This window comes from Puma concolor, chromosome C1 (genome assembly GCF_028749965.1).
Source record: "Puma concolor isolate L17-30 chromosome C1, mPumCon1.1.hap2, whole genome shotgun sequence".
NCBI lineage: Eukaryota > Metazoa > Chordata > Mammalia > Carnivora > Felidae > Puma > Puma concolor.
Genome location: NC_141674.1, coordinates 27,264,740 through 27,280,168, shown reverse-complemented (window position 1 = coordinate 27,280,168; position 15,429 = coordinate 27,264,740). Strand labels below are relative to the sequence as shown.

The 15,429-nt window shown below is 38.9% G+C and overlaps 1 protein-coding gene across 7 annotated transcripts in view; it reads left to right on the top strand.

Moving 5' to 3' along the window:
- Positions 1 to 15,429, top strand: part of KIAA0319L (KIAA0319 like) — a 98,972-nt gene that overhangs the window by 48,962 nt on the left and 34,581 nt on the right. For all 7 annotated transcript variants that reach the window (XM_086716437.1, XM_086716433.1, XM_086716432.1 and 4 more), the window contains 3 exons: positions 8,074 to 8,320; positions 10,785 to 10,886; positions 13,811 to 13,908. In XM_086716437.1, coding sequence (XP_086572563.1) covers positions 8,074 to 8,320; positions 10,785 to 10,886; positions 13,811 to 13,908 — 447 coding nt within the window. The remainder of the gene's footprint in view (positions 1 to 8,073; positions 8,321 to 10,784; positions 10,887 to 13,810; positions 13,909 to 15,429) is intronic.

The following is a 15,429-nucleotide window of genomic DNA, read 5'->3' as shown; positions in this document are numbered from 1 at the left end:
CTCAGGTCATGATCTTATAGTTTGTGAGTTTGAGCCCCACATCGGGCTCTCTGCTGACAGCACAGAGCCTGCTTTGAATTCTCTGTCCCCCTCTTCTTGTGCCTCTCCCCTACTCACTCTCTTTCTCTCTGTCTCTAAAATAAATAAACATTAAAAAAACTAAAAAAAAAAAAAAATCTTCCGTGTCACTACTTAATATATGAAGTCATGCACTTTTTCCTATAGCTTCTTGAATATATGGAATATATAATACCTTTGTCTACCAGTTCTGTTCTCTCTGTTATTTCTGGGTCAGTTTTTAAAAAAAAATTTTTTTTTTCAACGTTTTTTTATTTATTTTTGGGACAGAGAGAGACAGAGCATGAACGGGCGAGGGGCAGAGAGAGAGAGGGAGACACAGAATCGGAAACAGGCTCCAGGCTCTGAGCCATCAGCCCAGAGCCCGACGCGGGGCTCGAACTCACGGACTGCGAGATCGTGACCTGGCTGAAGTCGGACGCTTATCCGACTGCGCCACCCAGGCGCCCCTGGGTCAGTTTTAATTAATTGATATTTTTCCTCATTACAGGAGCATTGTTATTCCCAAGTATTCTATTTTTAAGCCTCATTTCCTTTCCTTACTTGCTCTTCTTGGGCAAGCTTATGTATTCCCATGGCTTCAGTTGCTATCTTTGGGATCTTGATTCCAACTCTGGGTCGCTTTGAATTTCCCAGCTGTACCTCAGGTTTAGTATGTCTAAAACATAACTTGCCTGTTATTTTCTTAAAGTTGCTCCTTTGTAGTCTATCTTAGTTTTTGATACCACTATAGTTAGTCCCTCCACTCAAGCTGGAAACATGGGATTCATCTTAGATTCTTTCCCCCAAGCCCCTGATGCATTTCAGCTTCACAAGTATTAGATTCTTAATATTTTAAAATTCATCCCACAGGAGGAATTTCCAGTAATGGTGGCAGTGTAAAGTGGTCTCCTGAATCCTCCCACAGATAATAATTATAAAATATGTAAAAAAAAAAAAAATGCATTTAAGGAAATTGGAAAGGATCCCAAAGCAGACAGAAGCTAAAGGAGAGCTTATTCTTGAAAAAACAGCAACTGGAAGTGATAAGAATTGTGAGTTTGGAGCTTTTTAAAATTTTTGCCTGAAGACATTAGCTAACCCCCACAGCAGAGGAGAGTGGCAGTGGAAAACTTTAGTTTTATTTCCTTATGGTGGCAAAGAACAGATTTCAGGATAGAAAAATTCCCTGAAAATTTATGGGGAAAATAAGAAAAGCACAGAAGATGGTGAAATCCATAACCTGACAATAAACTCTACTAAAATCCCTGGCTGAACCTCTAAACTACACCTACATAGGAAGATTCCAGAGGGCATGGTAATAAAGCAGGCAGAGATCAGAGAGGCAGAGTTCTGTCTTTGAAAGACAGAATGTAATGCAAAGTGAGTTCTGTGAGTTTAACTGAGTGCATTCCTCAACAATATATAGCTCAGGTGGCAGAAATCTGAAGTCTTACTGACTTAGGGAGTCCAAGTACAGAGTCTAAGGCTGAAAAAATTTACGGAATAATCTCATGAAGTTAAGAAAGCACAGAGCAGGCCCCAATTCTGGGTACAATCTATGGCAAAATTGTTTTGCTTATCACCAGATTAAACGAGAACACCTGCAGGGGACCAGGTAGAAAAAGCAGTTGTGGGAATTACACAAAGATATCAGTTGCTGCATATTGCAGAGGAAGCAAAGTCTACAGTTCTAAGTCCAGATAAGTTACTTGCCTACTAGAAAAAAAAAAAAACTGTAAATAATCCCAATGAAAATACAGTAGAATCCAGAGTCACTGCATATATTAGATGTCCAGTATTCAAACAGAAACTGTTAGACCTGCAAAGACAGAGGAGAAAGTGACCCACACTCAGGAGGTAAAAGCAGTCAGTGGAAACAGACTCTAGTTTGATTCAGATATTGGAGTTAGTAGTCAAAGACTTCAAAGTATGTTCAGAAAACTAATGGAAGTTAAAGGAAAATGGTTTTAGTGAGTGAACAGTTAAAGAATTTCAAAAGAAATGTAAATGATTTTAAAAATGGGAAAATAGAGATTAGAGAACTTCCACTTATGGCATCATGAGAGGGTCCCTAATTTTCTCATTAAAAAAATACGTATAAAACTGAACAGAATTGTCAAAAATATTTCAGGCTACTAAAAATATAATAGAGGCAGAAGCAAATTGAGAAGCATTTCAGCTGATAATGCTTTGAGCAAGTACAGTGGGTGTCTGTAGTCTTCTTCCTGGGGCTTCCCCCATCAGTGTCTACCTCCATCACTCCAGCTCAGGTGACAAGAAATGTAGTTTTACGTGTGTGGTTGGACATGAAAACTAGCCACTTTTCTGGAGGTTCAACATGGCTTGGGGCAAAGGGTGAAAACATAGCTTTGACAACTGAACGTGGCAAACTTAGCTGGGAATGAATGGAGAGAATCCACAGCTTTGCTAGCCTGAGATTGCAGTGCCTGCTGGGATGAGTGGTGGGCCTGCCAGAAACTTAATGGGAAGATCTTAAAAATAAGAGAGCCATAAAAGGGCTAAGATAAGCTCTCCACATATCCCTGGTCAACGGAGAAACCCAAAGATACCCAAGAGAACCTGATAAAAGTTAAAAATCAAAGGAGACTTGAGAATTGGCTGCAACTTTCAGTGCATTCCCCAAGGAACACACAAATGGATTGGCAGAGGGTGAAGGTTTATGGGCTTAATGTGTTTGAGTAACCTCTGCCCAGATCATTGACTGACTGCTAAACTGTGCAGATATAGGAGCGACACCTAGGAAGCCAGGCTAAAATAAAAATAAGAATAAAAAACAAAACAAAACTGAGCAAAGGTATCACTTGCAACATTCTGTGGAGGGAGTCTGATCCTTCAGTTTAAGCACACAGAAGTTACTAAAAATAATCAACAGCCCATCAGAAAAATAAAATAGAATCCCGAATTGCTGCAGTATATGATCTAAAATTTCCAGTTTCCAACCAGGTGTCATGAGACATGTAAAAAAAGAATCAGGAAAGTATGACCCATATTTAGGGAAAGAAAAGTAATCAGTAGAAGTGAATTCTGAGAGGACTCAGCTGTCAGATTTAGCAAGACTTCAGTGCTGTTAAAAACATGCTTAAAAAGTTAAAGGAACCCGTGTTCAAAGATACAAAGGAAAACAAGATGAACATTGCCCAGCAAATAGTGGCTCTAGCCACTTTTACTCAGCATTGTACTGGAGGTCCTAGCTAATGTAATAATGCAAGAAAAAGAAATTAAAGGAATACAGATTGGAGATAAAGAAGGAAAACTGCCTTTATTCACAGATGATAGAATCATGTACCCCCCAAATTCCAAGGAATCTACACAAAAACTACTGGAACTATTTAAGGGAATTCAGAACGGCATCAGGATATAAGACCAATATACAAAAATCAATTGTGTTTATATATTAGTGATGAATACTTGGAAATTGAAGTTTTTAAAAATGTATAGCATCCAGGGTGCCTGGATGGCTTGGTTGGTTAAGCATCTGACTCTTGATTTCATCTCAGGCCATGATCTCATGGTTCGTGAGATAGAGCCTCGTGTTGGGCTCTGGGCTGCCAGTGTGGAGCCTGCTTGGGATTCTCTCTCCTTCTCTCTCTGCCCCTCTTCCACTTGCGTGCATGCTCTGTCTCTCTCTCTAAATAAACATTAAGAAAAATAAAAATAAAAAATGTATGGCATACAAAAACATAAAATACTTAAGGATGGATTTAACAAAATATGTGCAAGAGCTACATACCAAAAACTGTAAGACATCGCTGAAAGTAAAGAACTAAATAAATGGAGAAATAATACCGCATTGTAAGAGTGTTCCCTTCAATGGGGCGCCTGGGTGGCGCAGTCGGTTAAGCATCCGACTTCAGCCAGGTCACGATCTCGCGGTCCGTGAGTTTGAGCCCCGCGTCAGGCTCTGGGCTGATGGCTCAGAGCCTGGAGCCTGTTTCCGATTCTGTGTCTCCCTCTCTCTCTGCCCCTCCCCCGTTCATGCTCTGTCTCTCTCTGTCCCAAAAATAAATAAAAACGTTGAAAAAAAAAAATTTAAAAAAAAAAAAATAAAAAAGAGTGTTCCCTTCAAAATAATGTCCTCCTGGGACCTCAGTATTTGCCCTTATTTGGGAATAGGATATTTGTAGATGTAGTTAGTTAAGGATCTTAAGTTGAAATCATTCTTTATTTATTTTGGGTGGACTCTAAATCCAATGCCTGGTGTCTTTTCATGAGGAAGCAAAGGTAGATTTGGACCCAGAGAGACACAAGGAAGACAGTCATGTGAAGATGAAGATAGCGATTGAAGTTATGTTGCCACAAGCCAAGAAATGCTGAGAGCCTCTGGGAGTTGGAAGAGGCAAAGAAGGTCTCCCCAAAGGCCTTCAGTAGGATTGTGGCCCTGCAAATGTCTTGATTTCAAACTTTTGGCTTCTAGAACTGTGAGAGAATAAGTTTCTGTTGTTTTAGGCCACTAAGTTTGTGGTAATTTGTTATGGCAGCCCTAGAAAACTGGTACAATCATGTTCATGGATTGGGACTTAGAATGTCAAAACGACCTTGAAAATAAACAACAGAGTTGGAAGATTTAAACTCTGTAGCTTTAAGACTTAGTGTAAAGCTGCAGTCATCAAAGCAGTAGTATTGGTGTAAAGATAGACTAAATTAGTGAAACAGAATAACATCTAGAAATAGACCCACGCAAATATGGTTAGTTGATGTGCCAAGGCAAGTCCATGGGGAGAGGATAATCTTTTCAATAAATAGATGCTGGAACAATTGGATAGTGATATGAAAAAACATGAACATTGACCCTTACCTCCTACTGTACAGAAAAATTATCTCATATGGATCATAGACCTAAATGTAAGAGCTCAAATTATAAAACTTATAGAAGAAAACACAGGAGAACCCTTTTGTGATCTTGTCATTAAATAAATAAATAAACTCATATCACTAAAAGCATGAACCATAAAAGAAAAAAAATGATAAATTAGAATGAAAAATTATAGACTTTTGCTATTTAAAAGACACCAGTAACAAAAATGAAAAGGCAAGCTACAGACTGGGAAACCATATTTGCAAATTAAATACCCAACAAAGCTCTTATTCTAGAATACATAAAGAGCTGTTGAACTTAATCAGAAAACTAATAATAAAGCAAAGGATTTGAACAGATAGCCCATCAAAGAATTCATACAATCCAATACAGTGTTGGGACAAAAATGTCCAATAAATGCATGAAAAGATACTTATTAATCATTAGGAAAATGCATATTAAAACAACAATAAGATGCCATTACACACCTCCATAATGTCTAAACTTAAAAAGACTTAAAAAGACAAAAAAACCAATTTCTGTCAAGGTTGTAGAACAACTGGAATTCTCATACCAGTGGTGGGACTATATAATGATACAACTTTGGAAAATAGTTTGGTAGTTTTTTTAAAGTTAAAGGCATATCTCCCTTATGACCAGGCATTCTACTTGCAGATATTTACACAAGAGGAATGAAAGGATATATGGTTCATACAAAGACTTATAGAGGAATATTTATAGCAGGTCAATTTGTAATAGGCAAAAACTGGAACCAGCCCATATGTCCATCTATTGGTGAATGAATAAACAAATTGTGGTATATTAATATATGCGTTGCTCAGCAATCATAAAGGAAAAGGTACTGATACAGACAGCAATGTGGACAAATAGCAAAATAATTTCGCTGGGTGAAAGAAGCTGACAAAAAGAGTACATAGAATGTGATTCTGTTTATATAAAATACTAGAAGATGCAAACTAATCTGTAGTGACAGAAGCAGAGCAGTGGTTGCTTGGGGCTGGGAGTTGGGACAAGGGATTACAAAGGAGCATGAGGAATCTTTGGAAGTGATGGATATGCTCATTATCTTGATTGTGGTGATGGTTTCAAAGTATGCATATAGTAAAATTTGTCAAATTGTACACTTTAAATATGTTGTTTATTGTATGTCAGTTATGTCTTAATAAAGTAAAAAAAAAAAGTGGACAAAGATTTGAATGTCACTAAAGAAAACATATGACTGGCCAGTAAACACATAAAAAAATATTCAGCCTCATTAGTCATCAAAAAAATGCAAATTAAATCACAGTGAGATACTACTAGAATGATGAAAAATAAAAAGACCAAGAATACCAAGTGTGGTGAAGTTGTGGAGTACCTGGAACTCTCATACATTGCTGGTAGAAATGCAAAATGGTATAGCCACTTTAGATAACAGTTCATAAACTTAAATATACACTTATATGTAACCCGCAATAAAGACTTCTGAGTATTTACCCCAAATTAAAACACATGTTAACAGAAACTTTGGTATTCAAACATTTATAGCAGATTTATTTACAAGAGCTGAGAACTGAAAACCGCTTCAATCTCTATCAATAGATGAATGGGTAAATGAATTTTGGTATATCTCTAGAATGGTATATTACTCAGTAATAAAAAGGAAGGAATTACTGATATACACAATAACATGGATGAATCTTTAAAATATGTTGAGTGAGGGGCGCCTGGGTGGCTCAGTCGGTTGAGCGTCCGACTTTGGCTCAGGTCATGATCTTGCAGTTGGTGGGTTCGAGCCCCACGTTGGGCTCTGTGCTGACAGCTTGGAGCCTGGAGCCTGCTTCGGGTTCTGTGTCTCCCTCTCTCTGCTCCTCCCCTGCTCATGCTCTGTCTCTCTCTCCTTCAAAAATAAATAAAAACATTAAAAAAAATTTTTTTTAAATATGTTGAGTGAAAGCAGCCAGAAACAAAAATAGTACGTGACCAGAAATAGATTCATTCTATATGGAATATAAGAAAGCCCAAACTAACCAATGGAGACAGAAAACAAATCAGTGGTGGCGTGAGCCTGAGGGTGGAGGCAGGAATTTACTGCAAAGGGAATGAGCCAACTTCTGGGGCTGACGGAAATGGTTTCTCTCTTGATTGTGGTTACCTGGGTATATACCCTTGTCAAAACTCATAGTCCTATACACTTTAAAAGCATGCAGTTTACTTTCTGTAAAATACACTTCAATTCAGTTGATTAAAAAAAATCCATACCACCAGTTTTGTGTAGCCGCTCATCATTTCTCATTTGGATGAATGCAGTACCTTCCTAAGTGGTATTTCTGCTGTTGTCTTAGTTCTTCAAACCCTTACATGATGCAGCAACCTGAATGATCCATTTAAGACAAAAACCTGACCTTGTCACTTCCCTGTCTACAACACTGTAATTGCTCAACACTACCTGGCACCTTAAAATAGCATGTGTCTTCTTTAGTTTGGCTCTTGACAGTCTTTCCAGCTCATCCTCCATTACTTCCTGCCTCTCACTTTGCTTATGACTCTCAGCTCCCGACACAAGCCATGCTAATCTCATTTCCTGTACCTATATTTCTCTTTCCCCTCAGATTTTTTCTAGTAAAAAACTGTTTGCCTTTTTAAACTCAGCTTAGGACTGTCCTCTAGAAAAAGCCTTTATTTATTGAAACTGTCCTTCACATGCTCCCTCTTCAAGAGAGGAGATAAGTACTCTTCAGACCATGCTTTTTGGGCTCAGTGTAACCTTTATAGGTGTATTTATCATTTTGGCTTGTTAGGTTTTTTGTTCTCTCTCCCACTAGACCGTGCACTTGTTGAGCACAGCTATTCTGTCTTACTTATATTTTGGATCCACAGCCCCTGTTCCATAAGTGCTTAAGAAGTATTTGTAGAAAGATTTAATGTAAATGTTGAGAAAAGAAGGTAAAAGAGTATGCATAGAATGGTTATGACTATTTTGTTTTAAGGAAAACTCTTTGCATAGTAAAAAAGACTGGGAAGACTGACAACAACATTTGAACACCAGTTTGGGTGGTGAGATTAGTTTCTTTAATATTTTTGACAGTTTTGCATTTTTCATAAAAACATTTAACATGTAATTATTTTATGAGACATAACCTAAAAACTGGCTGTATAACTTTTGCCTATTCAAGCGAATGTTTGCATTTCTTTAGGTCCACAAGGCCGTTGTAATTTCCAGTCCCTTAACCACAGTCCTGACTGCGGAGACTCCTGGTTGGTTAAAGAATGTGTCAGTCCAGCCTGAGACATCAGAGGATCCTGGTGCTACGCCTAGCACTCAGCACATAAAAAGCCCTGGGAGAATCCAGATTGTTACCCCTCTGCCAGTGGCTCCCTCCTACAGTTATGCTACCCCTACCCCCCAGGCCTCTTTCCAGAGCACCTCAGCACCATACCCAGGTGAGGCCCTTTGCTTCTGTCCTTGGAGATAAGATATGAAAAGTAGAGCGTTTGATCACAGTGTCCCCTTTACTGCAAGAAAAGGAGGGAGGCATGACTTTTAAGTGCTGTGGATTAGGGGGAAAAAATAATAATCCTGTCATTGTATCTGTAATCATAGGACTTGGGGCTCTCCATCCTTTTTCTCAGCAGGCCCCAGCCTATGAGAATTTATGAGGCTCTTTTGCCCAGAGCCAGATTCCACTGTGTTGGGGACTAAAAGGCACAAGATTCAATTAAGTAATGTTCAAGGAACCAAACAAACAGAAGCCAGTGGGAAGACTGTTGGATCTACGTACCTATTTGCCTTCTGAATGTCTGATTGTACGTCAGTTCTTTGTCTCTCTGATTTCAGCAGCGTCTTTATTTTTAAGCAACCCATAGGAAGGAAATTTATAAGGAGTGTTGCCTTAACAAGTCTGTGCTTCATGAGTGCTGTTCTAAGGTATTAGGAGGAAGTGGTTAATCAAGGAAACTAATTCTTTATCCCCTGAAAAGGCAACAGGGTGAAGCCAAGCCAATGAAAATGAATTTTTGCTGATTTTTGATTTCCTAGGGTCTTCTTTCATGGTGGTATAACATGAAATTTTGGGGTTTCAATCCTGAGGTATTAAAGTAATTTTTGTGTTCAGGCAGAATGCCTGTAATTTTTGGTGTAATTGTGAAGGGTTTGAGCAATGCTATATTTTTGTCCATTACACTCTTTATGAGTATAGTGGTTTCTTTTCTTTTCTTTTCTTTTTTCTTTTCTTTTCTTTTCTTTTCTTTTCTTTTCTTTTCTTTTCTTTCTCTTTCTCTTTCTTTCCTTCCTTCCTTCCTTCCTTCCTTCCTTCCTTCCTTCCTTCCTTCCTTCCTTCCTTCCTTCCTTCCTTCCTTCTTTCTCTTTCTGAAAGTCACTTCAGAGAATTCTTATTCAACCTCTTAGGGTGTCTAAATGCTGAAACTTCCATAAGGAAGATTTCCTTTCTCCCCAAGTGCAGTGTTCTCAAGCAGATAAATCTCAAATTTCATGTTTTCTAAGAAATATGGATGGACCAGCCATTTGTTTCAAGACCCCCAGTGTTGAAATATGGATGGACCAGCCATTTGTTTGCTTTAAGCTCTCTAATTCCTAGGTGTCATGCCAAATGACAATTATTGTCAGAGAAATAAGATTTATATAATAGTAGTTCTCGATAACCTGCAAATATTTTTGGTTGTTACAATTATGGAGGAGGGTTGCTACTGACACCTAGTGGGTGGGGGCCTGGGATACTGCTAACCATCTTACAGTGTGTAGGACAGTTCCTCCCACCCCCTACAACAAAGAGTTATCTGGTCCGAAATGTCAGTAATGTCAAGGTTGAGAAACCTAGACATGTATGAGATAGTTATTGAATAGTATGAAGAGCGTATGTATATAGCTATTAGCTGATGTGGGTATTCCAGAAATGCTGAAGTAGTTCAGGAAATAGGTAAGTTTGAACTGAAATGGTCTGAGAAGATTTCTTGGAGAGAAGACTGGCTTTAAGCTAGAAACAAAGTACTGATTTAGAATAAAGAAAACATATAGCCCAGTTGAAGGAAGTAACATTAGCAAAGTCCCCAAGAGTAGACCATGTCTTGTATGGAGCACAAGAGGGAAAATGAATACAGCTGAGGCAGAATTGGGTAGGAAAGGTGAGGTGGTGTGATCAGATGATAATGGTTCTCTAATGCCAGATTAGGAGTTGGCCTCGAACATGGTGTGGGAGTGGGGGGTCTTAAGTAGGAGAGTAACATGGTGGGGGTAGTATTTGAAGAAGACAGAATAGATTACAGTGGGGAGTGTTAGCAGAGGGAAGACCAGTTAAGATTCTTGGAATAACCTAAGTCTATGGTTGTAGCAATTGGAATAGAAAGAAATTATTAAGGTTAGCTTCATGATCAATATTTGGCATTTCTTCCAGGAATGTTACAGATGTATTTTATTAGAAGGTTATTTATTAGCATAAAGATGATCCTTGAGACACTGTAGAACTTTAATTATTGAACTCTATGGAAAGTACTATATAAAGAGGGCTTAGGGACAGACTAGTTAAAATACAGTGAAGAAAAACTCAGAGAACAAGGAATAAAAGTAGAACAATATGGTGTCATGATAACTGAGAGTTTTAATAACGAGGCAGTCAGCATTATTAGATGCCACAGAAGTAAAGTATGTGAGTTGAGAAAGAACTATTGGATTTGCTAAGGATCAATTTGATGATGACCTCAAAAGATCTTTGTCAGGAGAAAAGTGGGGGCAGAATCAAATTTCAGGGGGATTAGAAAGTAGATAAATAATGAGGAAATAAAGGAAATAGCAGAATATTATTTATAAAACAAATTGGGCCCCAAAGGAGGGAGAGAAATGAGATAGTCTGGATCTAATTTCTTATGTCCTGTATATTTTCTTTGTTTCTAGTTATAAAGGAGCTGGTGGTATCCGCTGGAAAGAGTGTCCAGATCACCCTGCCTAAAAATGAAGTTCAGTTAAATGCATTTGTTCTGCAAGAACCACTTGAAGGTAAAACATCCCCTTACATTTGGATAATGTTTTAATTTATAATGATATTCACATACCTTAACTCATTTACTCATTGCAAGAGACCTGTGAGAACAGGATATAGTGTGCACATGCACAAATATTTATCTGATGCGAGAGGCAGTGTAATGTAGTGTTTGAGATCATGGGCTTTGATGTCAAGCCTGATTCAGATCCCAGCTCAGCCAGTCATTATCTGAGTGGTTTTAAGCAAATTATTTCTAAGTTTCCATTTATTTCTTAGTAAAATGAGGATAATTTCTACTTTATGAGGTTATTTTAAGGGCAAAATGAGATGGCATACAAGGGACTTGCTTCAGTCTGTGCCTAGCATATAGCTGATGCTCATTAAACTGAGGTTGTGTTGTACCCACTGAAAGAGGAAGAAACTTAGGCTAGGTTAACCTATTTATTTTGTCCAAACAACTAGTAAATAGTAGATATAGCAGTTGTAGAAAAGTTATTCAAGACTACTGCTAATATAGATTTGACATTAAAAAAAAGACAAGCCCAATGTGATACATAAAATTCAGATTTATAAAATATATAAATTAGGGAACGATTCATTCAGTATTTAAGAAAACTTTTATACTATGAGTATCCCTTTCACCTTTGAAGTATATGTTGATAGACCAGAATTTGACTTAGAAACATATATGCGCTTCTTAAAACTTTCTTTGACAGTAGTGAAGCATACTTTGATGGAAAATGTTTGCATTGGGTTTATGTTCCCCTCATTAAAGGTGAGTCAAGAAGAATGTCCTACTCTAGGATTCAGGTTGGAGTCCTCCCATTTTAGGTACATGTACTCTTGTCCTGTACAGTAGTCCTGCTTTCTAATAGGCCTAATACCAAATAGCATATTTATGCAAAAGTACTTTTCCAGAACCTAAATGCCCTCTCTGTTCTATATGTCTGCCCTCAAATTATCAGTTCATTCCAACTTCCTCCAGAGAAGCTTTTTCCTTCCCCGCTCTGGTGGTAAGTTAAGGTGAATGAATTGGGTGGCCTTTGAAGATGGAGGTGAGGAGAGAACAGCCTTGAGCTGTGGTTGCCTCCACTGTTTTGTAAAAGCAGCTGAGTTCTGCCTTATCTTCTTGTCTAACCCCTGTTTGCATGTTCATGTCTGTGTGGTGCTGTCACCTTGTAGATCAGTATTCCAAACCACATAGGTTGAGAAACAGATTCTTTTCTTTTAAAAAAAAAATTTTTTTTTAATGTTTTTATTTATTTTTGAAAGAGAGAGAGAGAGAGACAGAGCATGAGCGGAGGAGGAGCCGAGACAGAGGGAGACACAGAATCTGAAGCAGGCTCCAGGCTCTGAGCTGTCAGCACAGAGCCCGATGCGGGGCTCGAACTCACGAACCGTGAGATCGTGACCTGAGCTGAAGTCGGACGCTTAACTGACTGAGCCACCCAGACGCCCCGAGAAACAGATTCTTTTCAACTCTCCTCTCCATGAGTTGCTCAGCCTTTATCAGATACATGAGATGAATGGTTTCAGATTTTCAAAGGTTGAGGACAGATGAACAGGACCAGCTCTGCCTACTCTTCCTCCCCCTCATCTCCTGTGGCAATCCCTGAAGCGCCTCTCAGGATCTCTCTGGGGTTCGGAGGCATGGTTTGAAAACCACTGCCCTGAATCATTTAAACCAGCATTCTGTCTAGCAGACCTATCCTCAGTTGTTCCTACCCTTGGGCAAATTTTGGGCTGTAAGGCATAATGCATCCCCCAAGCTTTTCTGTCCTAGGAATATTGTCCTTTCTTGAAATTGCATTGCCAGCCTTAGATATTATAAAATTGTCAGTTCCCAAACTGGTGTGAGTCTGTTTTCTGTGTGGAAAAAAATTTCCAATTACAGTTGGAAGAAATGTCATCTCTTAGCACCAGTCCCACTGCTGCAGTTGCTTTCCTGCTTCTCACCTAACCTGACTTCTGCATAATACATTTGTGAGAGCTGCGCAGGGCTGACGGCTGGCCAACACAAAACTAGTATTTTCGGGAGGAAGGAAGAGTAATAGATCTCGTATCTTAGGCTTATAAAATAAAATCTGGTCTTCAGATGAAGGCTATCTTGGAATTAGGTTTGGCCATTCTCTGTTATGCTTTTGAGGTTTTTTTTTTTTCTTTTTTCCTTTTGAGTAGTAATGTAAACTAAGCCTTCGTTCCCTAGCCAGACATGAATTTAGTTCCTCCCTCCCCCAAATTTAAGACCACTTTCACGAAGGAGGGATTCCATTTAGATAACAGGATTCTGTCCTTGCCCTACTCAGTCATATAGTCTGAGCTACAAATGAGGACCATTTAATGCTTCATTTGATCTTAATTAATTTCAGTGGGGCCTGTTTTAAATGGGCCATCCCCTACCATCTTCTGCAGTGTGTTATTTAGCTCAGCAGGAATGAAGTAGCTCTTTTAACTCACCAGGGTGTGATGACCTCAGTGAGACAAGCATTGTTAGCACTCTGTAAAAAAGCTATTTTTGAACCATGTTATTTAGAAGTCATTGCTGTTCTTTGTTGCAAAAGAAGTTTTGCAAGAAAATGGCCTTTGTTCCCAGTAAGTTCATCTATAGTGATTGGTAGGGCATGTACTTTCAGTGTGACACCACACCATGAGCAACCCAGTATTTGGAGGGAGGATTGGCCTCTCTCAATGGGAAGGTGGATATGGGGCAGGAAAGAGCACTGCTGGGAGAAAGTAGAAGAAGCCCTGACTGTAGCTGAGTCAGCAGAATCTCTTTTTTCAACAAAACATTTGGTTTTCCCTATAGGCTTTGGGGTGGAATCTTAAAAACTAAATCCTTGTCAAGATTTAAAAGAGATTTGTTATTGGCAGGATGTGTGGCTGCCCTCCTTGTGTGTAGGTGTGTGTTTTCATGATTTTTGTAACTGCCCTTCTATAGGAGAAACCTACACCTACGACTGGCAGCTGATTACTCATCCCGAAGACTACAGTGGCGAGATGGAAGGGAAACATTCCCAGATCCTCAAACTATCCAAGGTGAATTTGCCTCCTCTCATTTGTGGGGCCAGGAAAGAGGTGCTGACCATTTTCTAAAATGTGTAATGTAAAATTTTCTGCTCACACTTAAATCAGGAAGTCTTTCAGAAGTGAATCCTCCAAAAGTCTGGCTGACATCCAGTATTTGTTAGTGTATGACTCTCAAATGTTCATTTATGGTGAGAAGACTGTATAAGCATGGTGGTGATAGCTGAAAATATACACTAAACAGCTTTTAAGGGTAACATAAGGATTTTAGAATTTGGGAGATAAGCTAAGTTTTTTGCGGCCACAAGACTGTGTAAATTGGCTCAGTCTTTTTTGAGATTCAGTGTAGTTATTAAGAGCCATAAAAATGTTCATATTCTTTGGCCGAGCATGCTCATTCATTCATTCATTCATTCTTTCTTTCTTTCTTTCTCTTTTTTGCATTGTTCATTGTATACTAGTTATGTGTCAGGCATTGGAGATTTACCAGTGAATTGATCAAAATCTTCACATTCAAGGACAATAGAGTCTCATGGGTGATACTGAGCAGAAGCAGGCAGTTATAACAGGGGATGCACTAGGTTGGTGCAGGGGGTATTGAAGCCCCGGGGAGTTTGATTTCTTAGAGTTTGCCTGGCTTGGTCATGATGGAGTGCTGGGTAAAGGATGGAGTGCAGATACCCCATGCAGGAGAAGCAATATATCCATTGGGCCAAATATTAGAGGGAAAATGTGGGAAAAAGGGAATTCCATGTGGTTCAGTGTGACTGGACCCTCTAGCACGAGAAGAGCAGTGGCACAAAGAAGTCAGAGAGATGCAGGGATCAGATCACACAGAGTCTTACACCAACCTGAGGACTTAGAAGCTTATCCATAGGGACTAGGGAGCTTTTGAAAGGTTTTAAACAGCAGAAAGACTTATTTAGATTTTCAGTTTAGAAAGATCACCCCGCCTGCAGATTAGAGGAGGTAAGACTCAAACCAGGGAAACCAATGGAGAATCTGTTGAAAAATGTAGGTGTGAGATGGTAATAGCCTGAGTAAAAAAAAAAAAACTAAATAAATAAAGTTTTATTTTTAAAATTGTTTTCATTTGAGAGAGAAAGAGTGAGCATAAGTGGGGGAAAGGGATAGAGGGACAGAAAGAAAGAGAATCCCAAGCAGGCTCCACGCTCACTTCAGAGCCTGATGTGGGGCTTGATCCCATGACCCTGGGATCATGACCTGAGTTCAAAATCAAAAGTCAGATGCTCAACCAACTGAGCCACCCAGGCACTTCAAAAAACTAAATAAATAACTTAAAGATCACCTGTTGAGTTCCTACCATGTGCCAGACATAGTGCTAATTGTTTTATGCACTTATTTCATTTTATCTTCATAACAACCCCAACATGTAGGTATTAATATCTGTTTTACAAATGACAGAACTAAAAATTAGAAAAATTAAGTGATTTAGCCAAAGTTCATGCTGTTATTAATTGGTAGATTTGAACTGGAACTTTCCATTCCTGAAGCTCTTGCTTTTAACATCTG